General features: G+C 46.2%; 1 protein-coding gene across 3 annotated transcripts in view; it reads left to right on the top strand.

Annotated features, from left to right (window-relative positions):
* ECH1 (enoyl-CoA hydratase 1) overlaps nucleotides 1-19860 on the top strand; it is a 435952-nt gene extending 416092 nt beyond the window's left edge. For all 3 annotated transcript variants that reach the window (XM_069644207.1, XM_069644208.1, XM_069644206.1), the window contains exon 10: nucleotides 19168-19860. In XM_069644207.1, coding sequence (XP_069500308.1) covers nucleotides 19168-19272 — 105 coding nt within the window. In that variant the 3' untranslated portion in view covers nucleotides 19273-19860. The remainder of the gene's footprint in view (nucleotides 1-19167) is intronic.
* The last annotated feature ends 6435 nt before the right edge of the window (nucleotides 19861-26295 follow it).

Genomic DNA, 26295 nt, shown 5'->3' with positions numbered 1-26295 from the left:
TAAACATTTTTGTTGGCACCATTAGTGCCAATATATATATTGACGGGTAATGGAAGCGGGTAGGGTTGTAGGGAAGGGTATTCACAGACAAGGGTGTAAACATGTCATAATTTGATCACTTCATTAATTACATATAAGTGCAAAAAAAACTTTTTTTTTTTTTTTCCAGTAATATATAAAAAGAGAATGCAGGAATACTTCATCAGTCACTTTCCCATTCACGTTCATTGCTGACGCACAAACACAAGTTAATATTCAAACATTCTGTTCAGTTTAATCGGTTGCTGTTGTCTGTGCCTCCTCATCTGTCTCCTCTTGCGCATTACTATATGCTCTTCGTACATCTGTCAGGTATACCCAGTACCTCAAGCCCTTCACTTTTAGAGCTGTGGGCGTGCAGAACACTACCTCGTATGGGCCGTGGAACCGTGGTGCATTCCATCGACGCACAAAACTCCTGACATAAATTAACTCGCCCGGCATTAGCTGTAGCTGTTGCTCGGGCTCTGTGACAGACCCTGTTATGTTCCCCTCCTCTCTAGTGAAGGGTGGGGAGAGCTGCTTTGATATTGCGCGCGCTGCCCTTGTTAATTTTTTCAAATAGTCTGTGAATTCTTCTCCCAATATCGTGGCGCTCCTGTGTGCATCTGAGTGTTCGCGCAGTGGAGAGTGTGCTGTGTGCATTCGTCTCCCAGTCACGATTTCGTGCGGGGACAAATGGTGATCTTTACTTGGCTGATTTCTCAGTTCAAATAGCGCAAGGGGCAGACAGTAGATCCAATTCTTCTTCAATGAAAAACATAGTTTTGATAACCTGCCCTTTAACAGTCCGTTCATCTTTTCCACTACGCCATTACTTTGAGGATGATAAATCGAACACAATTTATATTTTATTCCCAATAATGTAGTGACTTCCTTGAAAAGTTCATTCACAAAGTGAGTGCCATTGTCTGAGCGAATCATGTCACAAATTCCCCAGCGCGGGAACACTTCCCTCACTAGGAACTTTGCAGCGATTTTGGCATCAGGTCGTGCACATGGTCCTGCTTCCACACACCTTGAGAATGGGCACACAACCACGATCATGTACCGTGCGCCATTACACCTTTCCCCCATGTCCGCGTAATCAATATGCAGTTCTCTGAATGGGCCAATGGGTTTAGGAATTGTTCCCCGGAGCGTGCGTAATGTCATTCCCGAATTGTAGATTTGACATGTTGTGCACTCCATTGCTAATCGAGATACGTGCTCCTGGAGACAGGGCACGAACCATTCTATTTATGCTGCAATATGCTGTTTGGTATTATGTGCAGGGAAGTGTAGTTGTTGAAACGCAATTTCTAGTAACTGGATTGGCATTACCACTTTTCCTGAGTTATTTTGCCGCCACAGTAAGTCTGTTCCCGACTTGCTGCACCCTCGTTTTGTCCACATCAATTTTTCGTCTTCACTAGCTCCTTCCTGTAATTCTAGTATCTGTGATATGGGCATCATGTTGTACCCTTCTGGGGGCTATTCGTTTGTCTTGTGCTGCAGCATGTACTCACCTGCTTCATATTTCTGAAAATAGGAAGCCTCCTTGGCGGCAGCGTCCGCTGCCGCGTTCCCCAAAGACACGACGTCTGTGTTGGATGTATGTGCTTGGCACTTAACTATTGCTACTGCAGTAGGGTTTTGTAGGGCCTCAATTAACTCTTTCAACAATTCTGCATGCTGTACTGGTGTTCCGTCTGCCCGTCGAAATCCCCTCCGCCCCCATCTCGCTAGACCTCCATGTACTGTCGTTGTCATGTAAGCTGAGTCTGTGTATATTGTCACTGCGCAACCCTTTGCTGCATGTAGTGCTTCTATGAGCGCAATCAGTTCTGCTGCTTGTGCGGAGTAATGTGATGGGAGGTGGTACTGTACTAATGTTTCATACTCACCGTCTTCTAATCTCACCACCGCCATACCAACATGCTTTTCTCCCGTGTCCACATCAATCGATGCAGACCCATCCACGAAGTACACTTCCCCCTCGCTCAGAGCGTTTTCACACACCACTGTGTCCTCCCCTTTTTCTCCTGTGTATGTTGTGCAATCGTGGTCCTGCATGTCCTCTAGTGTGCATGCTTCTGTAATGAATGTCGCGGGGTTTACTGTTTTGCATCTCACCACATGGATGTTGGTGCTGGACAATATGATTTCATAAGCTGTTGCCCGCTGTGTTGTCAGTGTGCTTTTTGACCTCTCAAGGATTGCAAATAATGAATGTTCCACAAACAATGTTACAGGGCAACCCATTAATATTGTGGCACTTTTCTCAATCGCGAACGCGGCTGCAGCCAGCGATTGCTCGCACGCGAAATGGCCTTGCATTACGGCATCCAAAGTACCACTATAGTAAGCCAAGGGCTTGTGTCCTAGGGACGTCTTTTGTGTCAGAACAGCTGTCATGAGTGTTCCCTTGCAGTGTGAGAATAGGTAAAATTCGCGTCCATAATCAGGGTTGGCTAGCACTGGAGCGCTTGAAATTAACCTTTTTAATGATTTGAATGACTTGCTCATTTCTTCTGACCATTCAATCTTTTTATTTTCCTGTTGTGCTTCTTTGAGTGCTTGTAGTAGGGGTCTTGTGTATGCTGCATAATCTAATATCCATGCTCGGCAATAGTTGCACATTCCCAAGAATTTCTGCATCTCTTTCACTGTTGTGGGTTCCGCTACTGACCTTATCGCTTCTACCCTGTCGGGAATTATTCTTTTCCCATCTTTTGATATCAGCTGTCCCAAGTATAAGACCTCTGTCAGGCAGTACTGTAGTTTCTCCTTGTCTACCTTGTACCCCTTATTGGCCAATAGTGTCAGGAGCGTTGTTGAATCCTTTCTACATGTTTCTTCGTCTTGTGCACACACTAGCAAATCGTCTACGTACTGAATGATTGTACTCACAACTGATAGGTTTCCCAAGTCTTCATGCAATATGCGGTTGAATATGCTCGGGCTCTCACAGTATCCCTGTGGTAGTCTGCAGTGTTCATACCTTTTACCCCCCAATGTGAATGCTGTAAGGTATCTACTCTCTTCAGCCAGGGGTATTGAGAAAAATGCGTTTTTCAAATCTACTACTGTGAAATGTGATGCCAGTTTCGGGATGCTGCATAATATGGATGCAGGGTTCTGGACCAAAGGGAACTCTTTCTGAATTACATCATTTAGGGGGCGTAAGTCCTGTATCATCCTCCAAGACCCTCCTTTTGCTTTTTTGATTGGATAAATACATGTGTTACATGGGGAGGTTGAAGGCACTATTATCCCTTGCGCTAGTAGTACATTTATGGTCTCTTTTATCCCTTCTTCAGCCTCACGGAACAATGGATACTGTTTCACTCGGGGTAAAATTGCCCCTTGCTTTAGCTTTATTACCACAGGTTGTACTCCATGCAACAGCCCTACATCATGGGGGCCTGTCGTCCACAAATTATTTGGTACGAGCCTCATGTCATCATCAAAAAAGGACGGCGGTGCTCCTACCACTGCCATCAGTTGGACGGGGGTTTCCCTGGCTTGAATAAAAATGTCACAGGGCATCGCTATTTCCATTACTATCTCACCATCCCCTTCTGTGTCTGAAAAGAGATCCTCATCTGTTAATTCTCGTAGGGCGATGTTGGCATTTGTACACAGCACTGTACGCCACTCACATCCTTCCCTATCCACTCCAATCACAGCGATCCTTTTCGCTGATACCTGTACAGCGTGCAAGTCTAATGATACCACTGATCCTGGTGCGGTGTCGGGGCACACTATGGGGCGGAAGAGGAACTCCGCTGGAATCCTCCAGTCCATTCTTCTTAGCTCTGGAATTATGAGGGCCAATGTCTTTAGCCCTTTAATAAACATTTCCTCATTTTCCGGCAACCCTCGTACTTCTTGTGTGGTTGTGTAGGCTTGCACTACCAACATTGCACGCAAGGGGCATATCCCGGGTGTAGAACACACTATTCCTCTCTCGGTAAATGATATGGTCATGTTAAGTTTACTCAGGAGATCCCTCCCTAATAAATTTATTGGTGAATGTTTGTAATACAGTAAGGGTGTCTTTACAGTTTTACCCCCCACTGTTACATCCAATGCTTCTGTGTAAGGAACTTCAATTACAGCCCCAGAGAACCCCTGTGTCTCTAACTTCCTGTTAGATAACGGGAACCGGCCCTCCCGGATACATGATTTCTCCGCTCCCGAATCAACCATGAATATGAACTGCTTGTCTCCTATCTGCGCCCCTACCAATGGTTCCTCTGCTGCATTGTAGGTTGTAGATAGAACTGGACACGCAAGTGTTCTCTGTGGGCTGTCCTATGCGGGGTGTCTCATCGCCCCCCCCTGATTAAAGACACTTCCTGAAACCACTGACATGCCGTTGTAGGGTGCTGGTGCGGGGGCCCCGTTTGCTGTTGTCGCGAAAGGGTTGCCTGGTGTGTACTGCATATTGTCATTATTTTGTGGGTGGTTCTGTGTTCTATACTGGTGCCCCTGTTGCTGCCCATTATTACCTTGGCCTGGGTTTCTCAGTTGTTGTTGTCCCATTGGAAGGCCATATGGGCTCCCCGGGTGGGGGTGGCCATACTGTTCTACCTCTTGGAACCCGTTGTTGGGTCTGGCTCTGCACTCCCTAGAGTAATGCCCCCATCTTCCGCAGTTCCAGCAACTCCCTTGTGCACCTCTAGGGCCCTGCCATCCATTTCCTCCCATTCCTCCGTATCCCGGTCTACCTCCTCTTCGGCCTCTGTACCCACCTCGTCCCCCTCGAGGGGTCCACTCTTGCCACTGCGGACCTCCGCCTTGTTCCTGCTCGTTCCACTGCCGCTGTCCTGCTCCAACCCAATTAGTTGCCACCCTTCCTTGTATTGCTATCAGCCCCTCCTCCTCCTCATCTCTCTCCCTGCTGTGGGGGAGTGCGGCTACAGCCACTGCGACCTTCACCAACTTTGTCTGCACTAGTTTTGCTTTCTCTGCTAATTTCTTCTGCCCCACCTCCTTCTCCCTTTCCTTTATTCTCTTACAATGGTGTACTATTATGCTCTGAATCTCAGGCCATCCCTTCGCTTCAATACCTGCTATCTTGTCGAGCGCCTTTTGCACTTCTTTGGGGAGCCCTCTTTTTATAATGAAATAAAATAAAGATGTCGATTGATACCAGGGCGTGCCCGTTTCTGCTCTCCACATCTCTTGGACCCGAAAAATGTAATCCATAGCCTCCTCCCCATCATTCATTGTACACTGCATTACTGACTGTAAGCCTGGCGTGTCTGGAAACGTTTCTCGCAAGGCATCCCACACCCTTGCACGCACTGTGTTAAAGGAGGCCCCATCATGGCGGTCGCAGTCTAATGTTACTCCCGGGAAACCGGCCTTGACCCATACTCTCTCAGCCTGATCCCCCACTGCTGATACAAGCAAGCTCTTCACATCTCCTATTGCTAGGGGTACCGCAGCGGTGTGTTTCTCAAAGGCGTATATCCACTTACTTGCCCCTCCTGATAACGGGGGCAATAGCTTTAATAAATTGGCTTTATCGATCTGAGCCCATGGGATATAATTCGGCCTCCCTCCTCCCCTATGTATCAATGGGAGCTGTAGCCTTCCTTTTGTCGTTACATCTGGACCCGTTTTGGCTGCTGATGTTCCCAGTGATGCCATTTTCCCCACCCTGTTCCTTAATCGCCCCGTCCGCTCATCATCCAATGTTCTCATTGAACATGTACCATCCCCCCCTTCGCTTCCCCCTCCCATTGCCATACTCAACCTGTCGCTTTCTTCTAAATCGTCCCTTATATCACATAGTAATTCCTCTCTGTCCCCCATAGGCCTTTCTTCATTATCAATATCTCCCTCTCGTGTCCCTACTTCTATTATTCGTGTCGGTTCTTCTTCAATTCTGAACAGTATCTCGCCCTTTTTCCACCCGTCTTCAGGTTTTCTATTCTCACCTGGCGCTCTAGACGTGCGCCCTGATCTAGCCGCATTAAGTGCTGTTTGTTCACATATGTCTTTTATCCTCGAGAGCTCATCTTTTGCTATTGAAAGTCTTGATTGTAAATCATCTGTGAGCTTCTCTATGTCCACCCTTTGTGTACCTGCCTGGGCTCGCTCCCTTGTACTTTCATATGGCGGGGGTGCCGTGGGCCGGCGGGGTGTAGTAGTTGTCGGGGGAGGCACGTAAGTGGGGTCACTGTACCCTTCTGCAGGCACAGGTTTGTTTAATATCGGGTACAAACTTATTACCTCTATTGGTGGCGCTACACTTGACAATTCTTTAACATCTTTCTGTATCATCAGTGGATTGTCGGTGGTGGACGGGAGGTCAGGATTTAATGCTGGTGCTTTAGGCGGTGGTATCTCTTCAAATAACCTCCAGAGATCTAATACTTCTCTCCTATTTTGCAACTGCTTCCCCTTGTACTTCAAACAAATGCATGTGGCCACCATATCCAGAACACTTATCAAATGACCCTCCCTCGGGCCATATCTGGGGTAACCCCTCTCCCTTCAACTCGGTTATCCATTGGTCATGATATTTCTTAATTCGCTCCGCGTAGCCTGGTAGGTTCTTACAAATATGTGATAAGGGTGTTTCGGCCCCCATCTTGTGTATTTTCCTAGTACTTGTTTCTTTCTGTGTGTCCACAATTACAATGTAAACCTCTTACCAATATGGGTTTCGTCTTTTACCTCACATTCAATAATGGGCTCCTTTGTGCTCTGCCCCCTGCCTGCGCAATACAAAACTGGCTGTACACAGTCTCTATTCTCTTCTCTTTGGGGGGCACATACAAGAGCAAACCATCAGTTATTTCTACAACATTAACCCGGAAATCAAATAGGTACACACTCACTCCACCTTGTCGTTTTTCTCTTCAAAAAGTTCTATCCGGTTACACTTACCATGACCATAACATTTCTATACATTTATAGCTATTTTACACACTTACAACATCAACTTGTCGTCTGACACATACGAGGTGCACACACCTCCCGGTAACACTCTGTTCACAATTCAAGCTGCCCTCCCTTTCCTCCCTAGCCGGCTGTCCCTATCCTTCTTATTCGGATATATGGATGCGCATATATATATATATATATTGGTCTGCTCTTCCCTCTTATAGTAGGACTCTCTCCCTCTTACTTTCTCTCTGAGTTTTGTACTAATCTCACTTTTATTTTCCCCCTAACCCTAAAGAAAAGAAAAGAAAGAAGTAATAGCGGTCACTAATATATTCTCAGTGCCCCCTTTTGCTGGACACTTTTTATCTTATATTCCACTTCTTCATATATTCCCAGTACTAGTCAAGATAGCACTATGCGGCGCCGCCTTCCACCCCCTTTCGGAGCTAGGTTCCCGTCACTTTTATCTCTTATTCACCTCTTAATCCTAATGGCCATATGCAAAGAAAAAGCAAGGAAAATTTTAGGATGATCCTTAGTAGATCTGCGTACCCCCTCTTCGTTCCCTGTCCTACACTTCTTCCCCCACTCCCTTTACAATCGCTCGCACTCCATACTCACGTCCCCGTCTTGAACTGATAGTCTCCGAAACTGGGTCCGTCCAGGCAGTGTTGCCGTCAGCTCAACAGTCAGCCCCGGCTCCGGCGAGCGGTACTCAAAGGGGATTTTTCAACTGGGATCCCGTACCCTCTCTCTTTTGAGTGCGCACTTCTTAGTGTACCGGTCGCCCTTGGCGGCCAGCCTCCCGGAGCCGGCTCACCGTGCGTATCCCTTTTCGACCGGAGATTCTCGTGCCAAAAGGGGACGGTAATGTTAGATCGGGAAAAAAATAATAGTAATAATCACGCTTTCGGGGTCGCCACTGAAGGCAAGCGTCCCCCGCCAGCACGATCCTCCCCGCAATGAGAGACAATGAAGGACTCTCCCAAGTCGGGAATAAGGCCAAGACAGAGTGCGGGTGAGCTTAAATGGGAGTTTATCAATCAGAATATGGCATGCAAAGAACTCTGCAAACTCCGAGAGCGCTCTGTCTGACAATAGCAAAGACAGGCGTATATATTTACAAAAAACGTCATAAGAACCTACATACTATAGGGGGCACAAGTTCAATGGGATTGGGTGGCGATGATTAACTATAGGTGCTGCTGCGATGTGGTTGGCCGTGGCTGGAGAACGTCACTGGTCAGGCTCGTGGGTTGGGCTGGGCCTGGCAGGTTGGCAGAGTTCATCCGGGCGGTGTTGTTGTGCCATCGCGGCCGGTGTCAGAGATGAATGTCTTTTCCTGACTTATTTGCCCTAGGCCATGCACACCGCAGTCATTCAGTCATTGCAATGTTATCTTCTTTAGTAAATCTTCCAATAGGTTACTCTACAGGTTAATGCAACACAGGAGGAATGCACCTTGTGAGGGGTCTAATGGTCATTCGTCAGGGCATGGTTACCAGCGTCCTGTTGACCGGAGCCATAGGTTGAGGGGCTAAGCTTCAGGGCATGGGACGGACGGTACAAGCCTCCCTGTCTTGTTAGATGTGGTTATAAATGTGCCGCTTGTGTGTTGCCACAGTGTTGGTTGTCCTGATTGCACAGGGCCATAAGTCTAAGATGATCTGGTGGGTTGTGGGGTTTACGAGGGGGCGCCTTTGGAAGTGTGGGTTCAGGCAGAGGTTTACTGCTGTGCTGTAAATAATGCAGGTGGCGGCCCGTGGCCTTGGGTGCTGCAGAGGGGGCTACACATCTTTGAAGCGGCTCCAGTCTAGTTGGGGGAGGTGGGGCAGCGCGGCGCGGGCCTCTGCTCTCATGTTTGGCAGTCACCGGAGGGTGGGAGGGGAAATGGCCTTGCACATATTTACAAAGGTATCTTCCTCGCGTGTTGCCGGTTTTTGGAGGCGAAAACATCACAATCATTAGAACACTTTATAATATTTGTTTGAATTACTTGAAAACATACATTTCATTTCGCTGGAGGCGTTTCAATTATATCCAGTCTGAGCACCTTATTCGTACACTATGTTTCAACAATTACAGTATTTAGCTATATGCATATACATTTGCAGTAAGTGAGGTAGTATTGAGGTTGGTGGAGTACATAGAAAATGACCCGCCACCGTATGTGACGGTGGTGGCATGCAAGGGGCTTAGACATACACGCGTGACGAGTGCATTCTCGCACACCCTTCACATGTGCCCCCTGTATGGTTACATTCGTTTTCTTGTGTACTCTAGCAGCATTAATTCAGTTATGGCGCGGGACCGCGGGGTGTACGGTTTTCAAAGATACATATAAGGAACACTCCCCCGGAATGCTTTTATCATTTGCACACCCCTGCAGGGGTGCGGGTCCTTTATGGCTGGTGTCATGTACAATAATTACACAGGTTTCTTTAGTAAAAGTGGTTGTATGGAAAGGATACATGTGTTAAAAGTGGTTTTTGACATTCATATTTGGGTACCTTTCTGCTTTCATCAGATGACCATTCTACAGATCTTCCCATCACCCAGGCCTTGCTGACCGGGTCATTCTGGGAGCAGTGATACACTGCGGACAGTGAAATGTTACAGTGTTAGTATCTTATGCTAGCTCATGTCCGCCCTGTTTGTGGGAACGTGCTCACAGCGGATCTGCCAGGGTGCTGCGGCAACAGGGATAATTGAAACTCTCCGAGGGTGGGGGCCGCGCTACAGTGCGCTACGCTCACACCATCTTTATTAGACAAAATGGTTTCTGAGGCCTAGCTAAATTCAATATGTGTGGGAAATGTCTTCAGCAGGTGAGCCATCCACCACCTGGGCCCGGGTGGTAAGGAGGGGACGCCCGATGAGCCATGGCCCTCACCTGGGGTGGAGATGTAGGCCAGGGGGGTCCCTTGGACCACTCCTCCCCTACAGTGTGCATTGGTTGAGGCCACAGTAATCCAGACAGGGTCGAAGTTCCTTAGTGTCTTTTTTTAGGAATGAAGAATAGGAAAGCACACCGGCTGGGGATTTGGAAGGTCGGATAGTACCATTTGTCAAATTGGTGTCCAGATATTCTCTGAGAGCTTCCTTTTCAGGTTCAGGTAAAATAAACATTCTCCCAAAAGGAATCACCGCAGATGGGTCTGTATCAATGGCACAATCCTCTGGTCTATGAGGTGGGAGAGCTTGAACAATGGCTGTTGAAAACACATCTGAGTATGTTTGGTACGCCTGAATAATTGGGATAATGTTGGATACAGTTACGGATGGTTGCTTGTGCTACTGGAGGTCTACTGAAGGATTTTGCAATGTGGCAAGAGATAAACAATGAGACATGCAATGTTCTGAACCAAGAAACAAGGACCCTGCTGCCCAAATGATGTATGGATTGTGCTTCTGTAGCCAAGGCATGCCTAAAACCATGGGGTAGTGGGCAGATTTTATGATGTTTCCTGATTGTTGTTTATTGAAAGTAGTAAGTCCTTGGTTTGGTGAGTTATGGGTCCAGAAGACAAGGGTCTGCCATCAATGGCTTCAACAGGTTGTACTACCTCTTTGGTTTCTCGAGGTATGTGATGGTTGATAACCCAATCAGTATCTATGAAAATTCCCATGGCACCGCAGTCCACTAGGGCCAGGATGGGGTAGGATTCTTCTTTAGTAGGTGACACGAATGTTTGTAGAATCACTAGAGTCTTCTGTCCTGGAGATTTCAAGGAAGGGATGGATGAGGAGCAGACCTCTTTCTCCCAAAGCTGTGCGCCACTTAGGATCGGGAGCTGGCGTTTCCCGAACGCCGAGGTGGCGGTATAGGACATTCTCTTACAAGGTGTTTATCAGAGGCACAATACATGCACAGTCCAGTATTAATCCGACGGATCCTTTCTTGGGAGAAATTGGTCCTCGGAAGGTGCCTAGTTGCATGAGCTCTGGATCTGAGGCTTGTGAAGCAGCTGTTTCTTTTGGGCAGGGATAACCTGTGGCTGCCTTTGGGGATGTTGACTTAGACTTCCTCTTCTCTGCCTTTCTTTCCTGGATCCGGAAATCGATCTTTACGGAGAAATCCATGAGAGCTTGGAAGGAACTTGGGCGAGCTACTCTAGCTAATTCGCCCTTTATCTCGTCATTTAAACCTCTTTCGAAAGAGGGTGAAGCTGGCTTCTTGGGACCAATCGGCTTCCTTTACTAGCTGTTTAAAGCGAGTCACATAAGTGAGCATATCCTGAGTCCCTTGTTGAAATTCAAGCAATCTTTCTTGTGCACTATAGACGAGTTCTGGACGGTCAAACATGGCCTTAAGGGCTTCCACAAACCCATCGTAATCATCCAGGAGAGGATCCCCCGTATTGACTAAGGGAGTTGCCCAAGTTAAGGCATTACCCAGGAGATGAGATATCATGAATCCGACCTTTGCTCGTGGGGTGGAAAAATAGTACGGTTTGAAGGTGAAATGTACTAAACAAGAATCAAGGAAGGCACGTAGTGTTTTTGATGAACCGTCATATTTGTCCACTACTCCTCCTACCAGGACACTTTCCTTGGCTGCAGAGTCGCGAGATAAGACTAACTATTTTAATGCCGCATTCTCAACCTTGAGATTTTGGACTTCAGTGGTTAATTCTTGCATACCTCTCATAAGGTCTTGAACTGCGGCTTCCATATCTGCTTTTGTATCTGGCTTGAGGCGTCTGTCTGTCACAAATTTCTCCCCTTCTCACCTGTTTCTCTTTACTTGCGACATTCCTGGAAGTGGCTTCCTTCTTTCGTACTGTCCGAGACTTGTATAGGCCTGGGCGCGGGTCTTCAGATTCCAGCGTGAGTTCTCCGGCTGTCCTTTGCCGGGTAGCGTTCAGTATCCAGGACCTGGAGCCCGGAAGAAGATAGTTCCAGACTCGGAACAAACCAAGGGGCCGTAGCACTGAGCACAGGATAAATCCAGGAATAAGCCACGGATAAGAGGTAAGCAAGGAAACAAACGGGGGTCCAGGAATAGGAATAGGAAGAAAGGAAAAAAGGGAATCACAGAGCACGGAAGCGGGCTCCGACAACACACGTCTAACTACTCCAAGCAGGAGCGTTAAGACGCGCAGAGCCGCGGGGGCGTGGCTGTTTTCTAAGAAGTCTAACGTAATGCGCAAGGGTTGGTGTGCAGCATTTGGGAACTGTTGGCCATGTTGGAAGGATCACAGAGTTCATACCGCGGTGCATCATGGACCATGAAGTCGGCGGTTCATGACATACAGGTGATGTCTCCAAGATTGGAACAGGAACTGCCATCCTGATGGATCGATACTGAGCTTGTGGGTCCAGAGCCAGCATGAACCTGCCCAAAGATTGGGGAGGAACGTGTTCCTTAGTGATCATCCATGTTCCAGCGTTATTGATTCCTCAGAGTGACATGACCATTGCAGAATTTCCGAAAGCAGATGCCCATTTGAGAAGTTTGCTTGAATTTCTAAATCGAACCAAGAGAGAGAATTACTTCTCAGCAAAATCGATATAATCATATGAGGCTATCCGGTATGAGAATAGGTTGTTTATCAAAACTGCTTCAATCTTCACAACTATTTTTATGCCTGGGATCCAGGCGATGGTGAATGCAAAGTGGTTACAAATCACTCGCTGGGAGCTTCTGCAGACAATCAACTCTACCATAGAAGGATTTAATGCTATTAAGGAAGAATTGAGGGCCATACGACTAATGACTCTCCACAACAGATATGTCCTAAATATGTTCAGAGCAATGGAAGGAGGAGTTTGCACCAAACTCGGGGCATCATGTTGCACATTCATACCTTCTCACGATGACGAGAATGGGCCCTTAACCAATGCCATAACGTTTCTGACAAACCTGCATAATAACATGGAAGACGAGACTGAGGATGTTGCAGGCAACAGTTGGTTTGCATCTATCTTCTCATGGGTTCCATATTGGATGGCAAGTGTCTTCAAGCTTCTTGGAGCAATCTTGGCGATGTTTGGATTCTGTGTGATTAGGATAATGATTACACAGCGTAAGAAGACAGCTAAGAGTGGAAAAGAAGAATGAGGAAGAGGCTGTTGCACTAGTCCAGCCTAGAGGGAACCAGAGCTCTGGAGACATGGGCCTCATTACGAGTCCGGCAGTAACCTGCTGGTTTTTCCAGCTTGGTTACCGCCGAACTCGTATTACCATTCCGCCTCCGTGATTCCTGGAATTACCGGGACATTACGGCCTCGGTGTCCCTGGAATTCCAGAGGCGGAATTCGGTAAATCCCCATTCCCATTGAGTCCGGCAGGACTCAATGGGAATGGGGACCAGGGAAACACTGGCACCATCTCGTGATGGTGCCGGTGTTTCCACGTCTGCCTGCAGGCGGGCAGTGTTAAACCCGCCAGGTCAGACCTGGCGGGAATGACACCTCCGCCTGCAGAACTCGAGATCACCCGGTATGGAAACAACTGTTGTGGCTGGTTTACCGCCACCGTTATTTCCATACCAGGTGACTCGTAATAAGGCCCATTGAGTTTCCTGGGGAAGGCAAGGAAGGGAGAATGCCTCTAAGGAGATGAAGCTGAAAGTGGGCCTTCTTGGCAAGGTCCGAGATATGAGGGGAGAAGGAGAGAGAGAAATCAAATATGATACCAAGGTTTTTTTCCCCTCACTAGATAGTGAGGAGTGGAGACCCAAGGAAGGTGGCCAGAAAGTGAGAGGGAAGAAGGGATCAGGGGTCCCAGAGCCGATGAGAAGGATTTCCGTCTTACTGGCATTAAGACATAGATCATTGGCCGTGCACCATGCCTGAATGGCGGTCAATCAATCAGGAATTAGGGAGGAGGAGGAGGAGGAAGAAATTAGGTGAGCCAAATTAGATGTTTAAGAGCCACAGCGATAGGATAGAACCCTGAGGGACGCTGCTTATTAGAGAGTGAAGTGGATGAAAAGAAGGGGCCAAGTGGTGCCTGGGAAAGTCGATTAGAAGGAAGGCTGTCTTTCGAGGGTGGAATGATTGACCGTGTTAAAGGCAGAGGAGAGAGGTTTTCACTGGTGTCCAGGAGACCCGTTTCTGTGCCTTTGGATGCTCTGAAGCCAGACTGTTGATCATGAAGACAGCCAACAGATTCAGTGTGGTGGGTCAGTTGGGAGATAGCCAACTTCTGCAAGAGTTTGCCCAAGAAGGGGGTAGTGGAGATAGGGCGATAGGGCGAAGGGCGATAGTTAGCCAGGCAGGGGGGTCGGTCAGCAGATTGCATTTTTAGGAGAGGATGTACACAGGAGTGCTTAAGGGAGAGTGGGAAAGAACTAGTAGCAAAGGAGTGGTTGCAGAAGTTGGACAAGGCAGGAACGAGAGTTGAGATGTTGTCCTTGATAGTTCTGGAGGAGATGTCGCTTGATGTCATACCCAGTGCTTTGTCTGCAGTTAGTAGAGAGAGGCAGGAAGTGTATAGAGCCCTAGAAAAAATCCAAGATGGTGGAACCCCTCTCTTAGCGTAAACCTCTCTTTCTGGCTACTCTAACACCACACCTTCCCGCCTACTTCAAAGGGACTACAGTAATCAGCACCCTGGTGCGAGATATATCTTTATGTCAGGACTGTCTTTTAAGCACTGATTCCCATGCAATCTCCCAGGGAATCATTGTGCCTGGGACAAAGGTGTCAGCCTTCCTCTGACGGATCAAAGGAGCAGCTTCCTGGGCAGGGTCCCACATGATTGTTGTGGAGACGTCCAAGCCAGACAGCTAATAGATTCCAGCCCGGTCGTCACTTCGCCAAGCTCACAATAATATGACATCCAAATGCCGGTGCTGTATAATTGTATAATCTCAGTAGCCAACATGCCATAAACAGATGCAGCTTATATTTACAGTTTAACGTGCCACCAGGCCGACTAAGGTTTACAATTAACATACTTTGAACCGGATGCGCAGATGATTAAAATGCCACTTCTGCCTCTTGGAATGTTGTGTTCCACCAGCTGTCAGGAATGCACGTGTGACCTTAGACCCTACTCTGCTGCCACTGGAGGGCAGTTGCTGGGGATGATGTCAGAAGATGTTACAGCAAAGACACTTCAGTACAGTATGATTTTGGCATGGTGCACTATGAAAGGGGGCTGTGGGCTGATTAGCAGGCCTTCTTCTCAGAAACGGAATTACCTGCATTCATTTTATTACAAAAAATCAAAAAGGTTCAGGCTATCTAGCCCTCACCAGATAGCATTCTTTCACAAACTTTCCTTTTTGAAAATGTGTGCATTTAAAAGAAATATAACCCCTCTCCTTCAGTCCCATTGTATATCGGGGGCCACCATGCACCTGATTCTCTGTTACAACAGCAAGATAAGGAACCTCAGCACCCATCTAGAATTGTGAGCACCCTCCAGAAAGAGAGTGAAAGGATATACTTGCTTGCTTGGAAGATGGATATTTAAGCTATATACAGTCTACAGGGATTAACAACACTCTTTACTATCTAGATATAAGAGGGCTCAATGGGTGGAGGTTAATGGTCTTTTTAAAGATCTTCTGAACACCTTACAAGTAAAGCATCGTGCAAGAGGGCCAGTAATCTGCAAATGCGGTAAAGAGCACACAATGCTGCAGAGAATGTGGGACACCAGGTGGCAGTAATCAGTAGTAAAGGTTTCCCCCCTACACCATCAATCTAAGAGATTCTCTAATGCACTAACAAAAATACTGGGGGTTGGGCCCAGAGCATGCATGAGGGGAGGATGCCACGAAATATGTGGTCATGCATGTGCACCTCTTGTATCATCTTAGAATGATGCTTTTCATCATGTTTCTAGCATGTCCCCTTCATAGCAATGAAATGCCACAAACATTGAGGAAAGGAACTTTGGAGGACGAGTGCAGGTTTGGCTGACGGCAGGCCCGGGGCAAACTCAGCGCAGACTATAAATGCTTCCTAATAAGTAACAAGGAAATCCAAGTCAAATAGAAGGTAAAAACCATGGGCGTCCAATTGGAGGTATCCCTAAATGCAGATGCTCACGTGAATTACGTTAATCAGAACTGCAATTAGCATCTATGTCCTACTTAGGAAGATCCGCCCCTACCTTACAGAAAAGAATTGCGGCATCATCGCTCAAGCAACCATTTTAACCAGACTCGATTATTGTAACTCCTTCTTAAGTAGACCTTATAAAGTGTCACATAATACATACTGTGTTGTTTTGTATAATCAAACATGTCACTAGAAGAACCCACATCTCAGACCATAGCAGAGACCTCCACAGGTTGCCAATACAAGAGCACATACTTTTCAAAATGGGCACCATAGTCGATCGCTGTCTCTTTGGAACAGCCCCTGATTACCTCAAACCACTAGCTCCTCCCTATCTTCCCCCTACAACTCTTCGCTCTTCCAACCAAGGTCAAATACAGGGGCAGTGTCAAAAGCACAAACGGTCTAGGAAGATCCTTCTCTGCAAAAGCGGCACCTTTCTGGAACGCATTGCCACCCGCACTTAGAGTAGAGACTGACGCAAAATCCTTCAGGAAATCACTGAAACCCTTACTCTTCAAGTGAACTACGTTCTTAGCACAGCCTCACTCCCTAGGATTACCCATGCTGTTTCTTTGTGTTCTGTCTAAATGTGTCTTTGTTACTGCGCACTGATGCCTGTGGGCTACCGGCGCATTAGAAATAGATACAATAAAAATACAGTGAATATTGGGTTTTGACTCAATACAGTGAGGTCAATGTCCTTTACACAACTCTGCTTCCAAGATGAACCGGTTCCTGCCAGTTACATGGGTGAAAAGCATGTGCCTGGCTTTGCTGTTATCATTTTTATATCCATCGCAGAAGATCGATACCATTGCCAGGGGACAGATATCCCATCCATACAGAGGAAACGTATTTGTATTTATTTAAGAACGGGATGTCATTTGGAACAGAAATGACCTACAAAGTAGGCAAAAACAGAGTGCAGAGGCAGTCCTAGGGTAAGATGTCTTTACATAAGAGAATTGGAGTGAAGAACAACAGGAAAAGGGACTAGAGAACGTTGAAGCATTTTTTAACATTAAGAGTGTGGTGACATATTTACAAATTACATAGAGTACACATGAGGGCAGATGGCAGGAGAAGGGGGTTGAGCGGTTAATTTGGATGGGAGAGAGTGGGGACTTGAGGGGCTGCTTCCATTGTTAGCTGTGGAGTTTGTGCCTCTGCTTAAAAGATTGCTGTGGTGGTGCCCAGTGATTTCATCACTGGAAATAAACATTGAGGGGGAAGTGATATTTTGTTTAAGCCACTATCCAACACTTCCCCTAATATTCTAGGACTGGAGTTTGTTTATATAATTGTACCAGTCCTAAAATATGTTGGGAATGGTGTTTAGTGGGTTAAAATAAATATCGTTCCCACCTTGATGTTAATTTGCAGCGATTCAATCACACAGAACCTCTGTGGTCAGGGGATAGCATTCCAGTGAATTGGGGCAAGTAGGGGAAAGGAGCATTAGTGGGAGGCGGAATGGGGAGGGAATGATAATTTATATAAAGATGACGAGCAGATGGTTTGAGAGGGATAGTACAGTCAGATGCTTTCAGTGAGGTAGTGGAGGGAAAGATCATAGGTACATTTATAGACCAATAGATCGCAATGTCGCATGGAGAACCATCCAGCGTTAAAACTGTAGACAATGGGGTGAGGGTTCTGGGTAGATTGAAAAATCTGTGTGTCACAACGTTGAGGAAACTGTTGAAGGTAGCAATAGAGTAAAGGGCTAGACCAAAAAGTAGGCTTGCACAGTAGTCCAGTTTGATGAACATGAGAGTACAGATAAGGGATTTAGTTAAATAGTGCATGAGGTGTGGGCAGATGTTTAGCCTGTTTAGAATGTTGAGTCTGGGTGCAGTAGCTGCAATGGACTGATAGCATTTCTGGTTGCTGTCCAAGAGAACTCCAAAGTTGCAAGCCATGGGTGAGGAAGTCTGGCAGGGAGGGGATTGAGGACTGGAGATGGCATTGGAGGTAGGGTGAACAAGAATGTGCGTCTCTGAAGAGTTTAGCACAAGTCAGCGTAGGACCATTCAGCAAAGGAAGGTGGTTAGGAAGTTGATGATGCGTTCAGAGGTTGCAGGGGTGAAAAAGAGGAAGGAGATGAATATCCGAGTATGGTCAGCAGAGAGGGAATAGTCGGAGTCCAAGGAGGGGAATGAGGTTGCTGAGGAAGAAGGTATATGGGGTGAAGAGAAGTGAACCTAGGGCTGGTCCTTGAGGAACACCCATGGAAAGTGTTGGGGAGTCTCTTGAGATGGAAAAGGAGCAGCCAGAGAGATAGGACACCCAGTAAAGCACGATCTCGGAGAAACTCAAGAAGTAAGAGTTCTAAAGTCACCTGGAAATTCTAGAAGGCTGGGAATGGAGGGGAAGTTAAGAGTGGTGAGCAGTGGTAAGATAATTGCCTAAATGGATGAGTGTAGACTCAATGGAGTGTTTGGATTGGAATCCGGATTGGAGGGGGTAAGCAAGTGAGTATACCTCCAAATATTTCACTATGCAGTTGAAGACAATTCTCTCAAAGATTTTTGAGTGGTAGTACAGCAGAGAAACAGAATAGGGGGTTCTTGGGGCCAGCTGTTTTCTTTAGAGGTAGAGAGGTAGGACTGGCTGTTTCATCACAGTCTGGGAAGATAACATATTGTGACTATGTACAAGGAGTGCAATACTCCCTAGTTTGCGTAACCTGTACAAAATTCACCAAAAGGTGTAACAGAGACAGTTAAACGTTCCATGACACACAGGTTCTAGGGAAACATTGTGTAGGCTGGCCTCTTTTTAAGTTCTGAGTCGTGAATTCAGTGTCTTTTGATAGACAATAGGCTAGAATGTCTAATCGACTTCTGGATCTATTCACTCAATGTGGAAAATCTGTCAGTTACCACTATATCCATCTGTGTATGTGCACATCTTTCACAATCCAACCGTAAGTCCACATATTTCTAACAACAAACCATGTTTGAGGATTTCAACAAGGCTGTTATGATCTTTTCGACATGAGGGAACATAATTGTGTACCATATTACTAGATACATCAAGTACCACTCAAAATGGGGTAATAACAGTACCTATTATTACAGCATATAGGAACTGGAGGAGTCTGGCATGTAGCGCTATGTAAGAGTACTGCATTATTGTTATTAATCCAGAAAATGAGATTTTACAGTATTCTTCATACTTCAACTCCCTTGACGTCCTCTTTATTCTTCCCAGGCCACGTGGAACATGAGCATGCTGCAGACTGAAGACCTAATGAAATCTGCCATGGCTTCTATGCAGAAGAAGACCCCGCGGGATGTCCTGTATTCCAATCTCTGATTTTGACCACCTTGAGTTGGTGTCAAGTTCAAGCAGTATTACATGGATGACACTGTGAGAATACAGGACTGACCTAAATGTCCCTTTGATTGCAAAAATCGTGATTCGATTAGCCTTGACAGCTCGAGCAAAGTTCATTTCATGTGAAGTAGTGCACTAAATGAATGCAACATAAATGGTTTCAATGAATGTAATTAGTAACATTTTAAAATGAGCCACAATTCAGAAAATGACAGTGGAATTAAATTAACCTTACAATCTTCTACACGTTTTGAAAACTAGTTGTACCTGAACAACATGTATCAGAGATGGCTCGAACGCCTACGCATTGCATCGCAAGGCCCAAACAGTATTGTGTGATGTGCCTGGGGCAGTGCCTTGAAGCACACTAGGGGATACGTCGTTACTCTGCCTCCAGCACTGCAGACTGAGTTATCAAAGCTGTAACGCAAGATCATCCTTTGTCTAGGTTTTTCACACACTGCAGGACTATGCTGAAAGTCTCTTGATCGAATATGGGAAAGGCAATCTTTAGAAAAATCTGTGGTTGGGAATATTTGTTAATATATTTCTGCAATTCCCCCCTCAGTCTGTTGGTGTAGTTATTCTTTAGAGGACATGTGTTTTTAACATCTGCTTAATTAGCCGCACCATGTGAGTATTTTGATAACCGTTTTTCCTAGCAGCCCTGCCCAAGTGAGAATGGCAGAGGGCAGGGGGAAATGGACGTGAGGGTCTGAATATGAAAGGTACACCTCTACAGTTGACGCACATCTGACTGGGAGCAGCCTGTGTTTCCAAGGTGTGGGCATGGATATGCGCCCCTACTTTCATTGGCTGTTTCCCTTGCTCTCATGACCTTCATGCAATGTGTTACTGACTCACTGATGAGACCAAGAAGGTAAACCACTTTGTGAAAAGATCCTTTATTAAATGCAGCAGTGTTAGTAACTACATCCACCACAGCTACGTCCATCTCTGTAAAGCACCGAGAACAGGAAGCTCCAGCAATCTAGTAAACTACAAAAGATTTTGGCCAGCCTTTAGTGCTTCTAAGAAATACACGCATACTCTTCGCCTTTTATTATAATTACATGTCCTGTGTTAATTCACATCAATACCCCAAGCAGCTTACTAAGTCTGTCACTACGGTAAGAGATTGTCGGGGAATTTCATGCAGACGCAGACTACAACCTTGGATTGTCATAAGGAAAAAGAGCTGTAGCCTGAGAGTGGACCCAAATCTGTGTTACCTCCGCAGCTCCTTATATGTCATAGGAGGGGGAACTATGGGTTATGTTAACAGTACTTATATAGCGCACCGTCACCAACGGAATTGGTCCCCAGGCGCTCTGGAGGATCTGTAAATGAGAAGGTGGAATGGGTTAGTGAGGTGAAGAGGACATAGGATAGTGGGAGGAGGGGTGTACTGTTGACAGCTTCAACTCGGTAGACACAGGGTGCTGAGCTTTGGTGAGAGTATTGGATTGGTGTCAGTCCGCGTGTGCTGTTGGTGCGGCTTATGTGGTGTTGCAGTGTGGTGAAGTGCATGCAGCTGGCTGTGCGAGAGATGGTTGTGTGAGTTTTTTTTAAGTATGCAGAGAGTTAGAGTTTATATTGGTTAGTGGGCTATGTGACATTTAACATGCGAGCATTCACAGTTCTATCTAAGTGTGGCACCTGCTGCCCTACACAATTCAGTCTTAGCGTGACACTCACCAACCCTAACAATACCATCCAGCTACCACACAGGTCAATGTTCATAATTCATCATAGTGCGGGACATGCCAACATTCTCAATTACTTTTAAGTGTAGTGTTTGGCAATCTTCCCAATTCCGTCCAGGTGTGGCACATGCTCACATCCACAATCCTGTTCAGATACAGCATAGGCTAATGTTCTCAACTTTAAGTGTGGCACATGCTAACATTCACAATCCTGTCTAGATGCGGCGCAGGCCAAAGTTAGGAATTATGTCAGAGTGTGGTACATGCTAACATTCTCAATCCTGTCTAGATACGGCACAGGCTAATGTTCTCAACTTTAAGTGTGGCACATGCTAACATTCACAATCCTGTCTAGATGCGGCGCAGGCCAAAGTTAGGAATTATGTCTGAGTGTGGTACATGCTAACATTCACAATCCTGTCTAGATACGGCACAGGCTAATGTTCTCAACTTTAAGTGTGGTACATGCTAACATTCACAATCCTGTCTAGATACGGCACAGGCTAATGTTCTCAGCTTTAGGTGTGGTCAAAACGACCAATGCCACCACAGGGCACTTCCACCTTGATCATGGGCTGCGCATAGGCCACTTCACCTTTCCAAGCTTTGCGTTACAATTCTCTACCCTGCGCTCTACCTCCCGGTCAAATCCGGGCCACCAATAATCTCCTCTTAAAACTGCCTTTATTATTGTCACTCCTAAATGTCCATTATGGGCCATCCTCACCAACTTCTCCCGCAGCGACGTGGGTACCACCGCCTGGCCCCACATATACAATACACCTCCCTCAACACAACTCCTCTGTCATCCTCTTTCAACCTCCACTTGTCCGGAAACTCAGACATCACATACTGTGCGCAACTAATCATATCCCTATGCTTCCCACTCTGCCTTATCAATCACACCTTCATGATTCACAAACACCATATCCATTAACTCTTCTTCACCCATTTCTTCATTCACAGCTGCCTAACCTAAATAAAAGGTCCACCAAAATACTGACTTTGTCTGGAATAATCTCCATGGTAAACGCATGACACCCAACTGGCCACCCTCCTAGACACCTTGACCAACCCTTTCAACTCGAATATAGCCTTCAGTGGTCTATGACCCGTACGCAGAATAAATTCTACTCCACACAAAAAATTCCTCAACTGCCCAATGGCAGGCCAAATCTTTCATTTTCCAGTAATGCATACCCCTTCTCCTGACTACTCGGTACCTAAGACGAGAGCTATCACTTTCTTGCTCCCTCGCTCATCCACCTGAGCCAAACAGCTCATACCTATGTTATTGGCATCCACTGTTATAATCAATTTCGCTTTGTATCAAATTTCTCCAGAACATTTGCCATATCAATTTCCCTTTTTATTGCTTGTAATTCTCTTTCGCTTCCGTCAGTCCACGCAAAATCCTCTGCTTTTTTTCAACGACTTTCTCATTTCACACACCTTGCCAGGGACAGTTTTAACAAACTTTTCGAAGAACAACCGTAACCCCCCCCCTTTCGTTTTAGCGAATTTTACCCTACTGATACATTCCACCATCTCTTTCTTGGGCCTCACCCCGTTGCTGAAATCTCGTGACCCAAATATGCCACTGCTTCCTTTCTGAAAACACACTTCTCCTTTAGTGTCATCCCCCTCGCCTCTAGTATACCCAACTTCTATCCCATTATCTTCTCGTGCTCTCACACGGTCTCCCCAACTGTCAAGCTATCTTAGAAACCGTATATTCCCCGAAACCAATCAAATAACCTGCACCTTTTGGAACACGTAAAATACAGACACTAGACCAAACGGCATCCTCTGGAACTGGAATATGCCCTCAAGTGATATAAAAGCTATCAGTTTCCTGAATTCCTCCTCAAGCTTAACCTGGTGATATGCTGACGCCATATCCAATTTAGTGAAAAAAATGTCCCATGCCAATCATTCCTACCAACTCCACCACATCAATAGGGGATGCCTCTCAACCACCACACATCGGAACCACCAGCGGCGAAACCCACTGCACACTGCCAGCCTGAAGCAGTTTGTCGGAAACAGGCACACTACCATCCTTCAATATGATCTGGTGCCTCATGCCTTTAATCTTTCCCAAACTCTTCACAAACATATTCCTGTATCTATCACTCACTCAATGAAACCACATCTTCCACATGCAACACCTGCTTGTTTGCATTGGGATCTAATTGAATTCCGAGTTACTTCTGTTCATGCTTCCCAATAGCGTTGCACCCTTCTTAGTCACATACACCCTTTCACCTTCTGACCTTTAAATTCTAGTTCTGCCACAAAGTAACACACCAACTCAATTCTATCCAAATTGTATCCTTCTATTTTTGCACCTGAATCCGCCATCATTTGAACCCTCTGCCCATTGACAATGTCCACTTCCAGACTTGCATTCATCATTCCGCCCACCCACAATTTTCACAGTAATCATATTGTGTTCTTCTTAATCATCCTCTGACGAATCATACCCCTCCCCCACCACAGAGAACACCTTTTTCTTAACATCGTCCACTTGAAACCTTTTACAACAGTTGTCGAAGTGTCTTGATCTTTTGCATTTGGTGCAGTTCACCTACCTCCCCGGACATATCGGAAATCCTGCAAAATGACTCTTTCTCGCACATCTGAAACGCAGCCGCTCCTCTCCTTTCCCTCCTTTAGAACTTGGACGTTTACCTTTCTGTTTATATCCCCCACCCACCTTATGGCGTCCCTGCTGTCTTTTTTATTTCTTGTTCTCTTCTCCTCCAACCTTCAAAACGTCTGGAGTCACTTCCTTTCCTTCAGATTTTGTTAACTTCACCATACATGCCATTGAATGTTCAACCCTCTTTGCAATGCCAATGACTCATCTAGGCTTGGGTCATCTTTTAACCACAGCCTTTCTCTAATTCTGCCTGATGTGCCTGTCTAAAGTAGCCCCACGTTTTCAGGATAGGGCCAAACACAGCAGAGCTGTTATGTATTCTTCTATGCTTTCACCACTTTACTCCACATGGATTCCGAAGTTATATCGCTCCAATAGTGCGCTCGTTTTTGGGTTAAAATGTGCATCCAGCTTCATGATGGCAATGTCCAGATTGTTTGTAGCATTAGTCTCAGCCACATCCTTTAAATTGGGCAAGGTTTCAAAAATACGTTGGCATTGGTAACCTAGAAAATGCATCAATTGCGGGACCTTCCTGTCTGTGTCAAACGTGGTCCCACACACTGCACTAAGATAGTGCATGAAAACCTTCCTCCATTGTCCCAATTTTATTTTGGGAGGGCCCATAACTATTGGTGGCCCTGGTACACTTGGCATAGCCATAATTTGTGAATAATCCAATATCAAACTCGCACTAGCTTGCACAGCATGACAAACGGGCACAAACTCAAACACTGGGTTCACCTCCGTTCAAGTATGGAGCTGCCTCATGCCCTTGTCATATGATGTTTCCTATCGCACTTGTCCACTCCTAGCTGCACCTGGCACTCCCCAGGCCAATGTGCCAGCTCCAGTGCCTCCTTTATCGTTATTTTAACTTTTAGTGCGTCCTTACCGTACGGACTAGTCCGCACACTGTGTGAAGGAGGAAATATCCTTCCCGGCACCAAAGCACCTGCAACCAGTGGGGCCCGTACGTAGCAATGGAGATTGCGCAAGTCGGACCTCCTCTTTCTCTCAGAACACATAACCCAACTCTAACCCTCCAGGCTTATACATGCCACCACAGGTCGGCTGCCAAGTCGGATGCTGTGAGGACTGTGAGGGCATTGGGTGCTTGTCACAGCTTCACCAACCATAGCCGGGGTTTGCCGGTTGCCCAGGTAACTCATCGCCCAACGTATACAGGCAGCATACACCATTGTATGTTTAATGTTGCCTTTATTTCTCGGTCAAGATCTTGAGTAGCAACCCCCAGCTCCTTCTCACAGCCTATAGGATAAACGATAACTCTGGAACTCCTACAAATATCAACACTTATCATTCTGCATTTCCTCACCACTTTGTGCCCAGCTCCTAGCACACAGTACAACACTATGTGAGAAGCCATTGGAGCCTTCATGTTGACTGGCCATGCCCACATATTTGGCCAAATTAAGTGCATCTAATGTCTTTCTCCCTGTTGAGATGGATTTCCAAAATCAACACTGGGCATGAATGTTGGGAGGCCAAGCTGTTATGGGGAAAAGGAAGGCACTCCGATCTAGCCAAACCCAATCAAGGTAAGGTAGAAGAGCAGCAAAGTTTAGTCTCAAGAGGGCTGTGAGAGTGGTCTAGGACTACAATTAATCCAACCAGTACACCAGCAATTCCAGTTAGACTGGTAAGTACAAAAGTATGCAATGATTTATCACGCCTTTAAAATAAACTCTAAGCAGGTAAAACGTCTTGTCAAATATGTTCACACACTTACTATAAAACTGACATATACATTCACCCTTTGGAGAAGAAAGATAGCATATGATTGTAACACAGGTAAGTACTCAGATGCATGAAATTCAGTAAAGGCTCTTTAGAATAACCACAAAACAATTTCAATTTCCAGCCCTAAGATGGTTTGGGGCCCTGTGCCCTAGAGTCGTAATATCCCAAAGTTTTATACTTTACAGGTAGTTTTACATCAGAAGAGGCCAGTGGTTGTGATGTAAAAGTCAAAAAGGTAAGTAAAGTTCAGGTCCGTAAATTCACTCAATCCCAGTCGCTAGGATAGGCCCTCTACCAACCAAATTCAGGAAAGTGTGATTTAAGAATAGGTATTTACACCCATGTAACCCTTTTGAGAACAGGGGGGAAAGGAGCAGGTATGTTAACTTAACCCTCTGACTCATGATTTCTCCAGATACCACTGCCGAATTTCCAGAATCTATTGTGGGCACAGTTTTTTGTGCTTTGACAAGTCTAGGAAGGTCCATGGGTCGCAGGTGCAGAAGTCACTTTCGGATGCAGGATTTGGTTTTTGACCGTGGCAGTGCTTAGAGCTCAGTTCAAGCCACCTTCCAGCTGAACACCCAAACGTACAAAATACTGAGACTTCTGCAGAGCCAGGGTCCTAAGGACACCTCTAGGATGCAAAGAAGATGAATTGCAACAGGAGTTGCCACAGTCAAGCAGAGACATGCGATCATCCAGGGATGAACAAAGAAGCAGGTCCTATATGGCTTTCGTTGATGCAAGAAAGCTGAAATTGCAGACGGAGATGTCTTGTAGTACAAGTTGAAGATCCTCCAAATTCCAAGGTTGCACTCCATATGACGTCAACGAGGAAGCCCAGAAGAGAGCTGGTCAGTCCAC

Source organism: Ambystoma mexicanum, chromosome 2p (genome assembly GCF_040938575.1).
Source record: "Ambystoma mexicanum isolate Mex_15411 chromosome 2p, UKY_AmexF1_1, whole genome shotgun sequence".
In the NCBI taxonomy this organism is placed as follows: Eukaryota; Metazoa; Chordata; class Amphibia; order Caudata; family Ambystomatidae; genus Ambystoma; species Ambystoma mexicanum.
The sequence above is the reverse complement of the archived record's forward strand: the minus strand, read 5'-3'. Positions and strand labels throughout refer to the sequence as shown.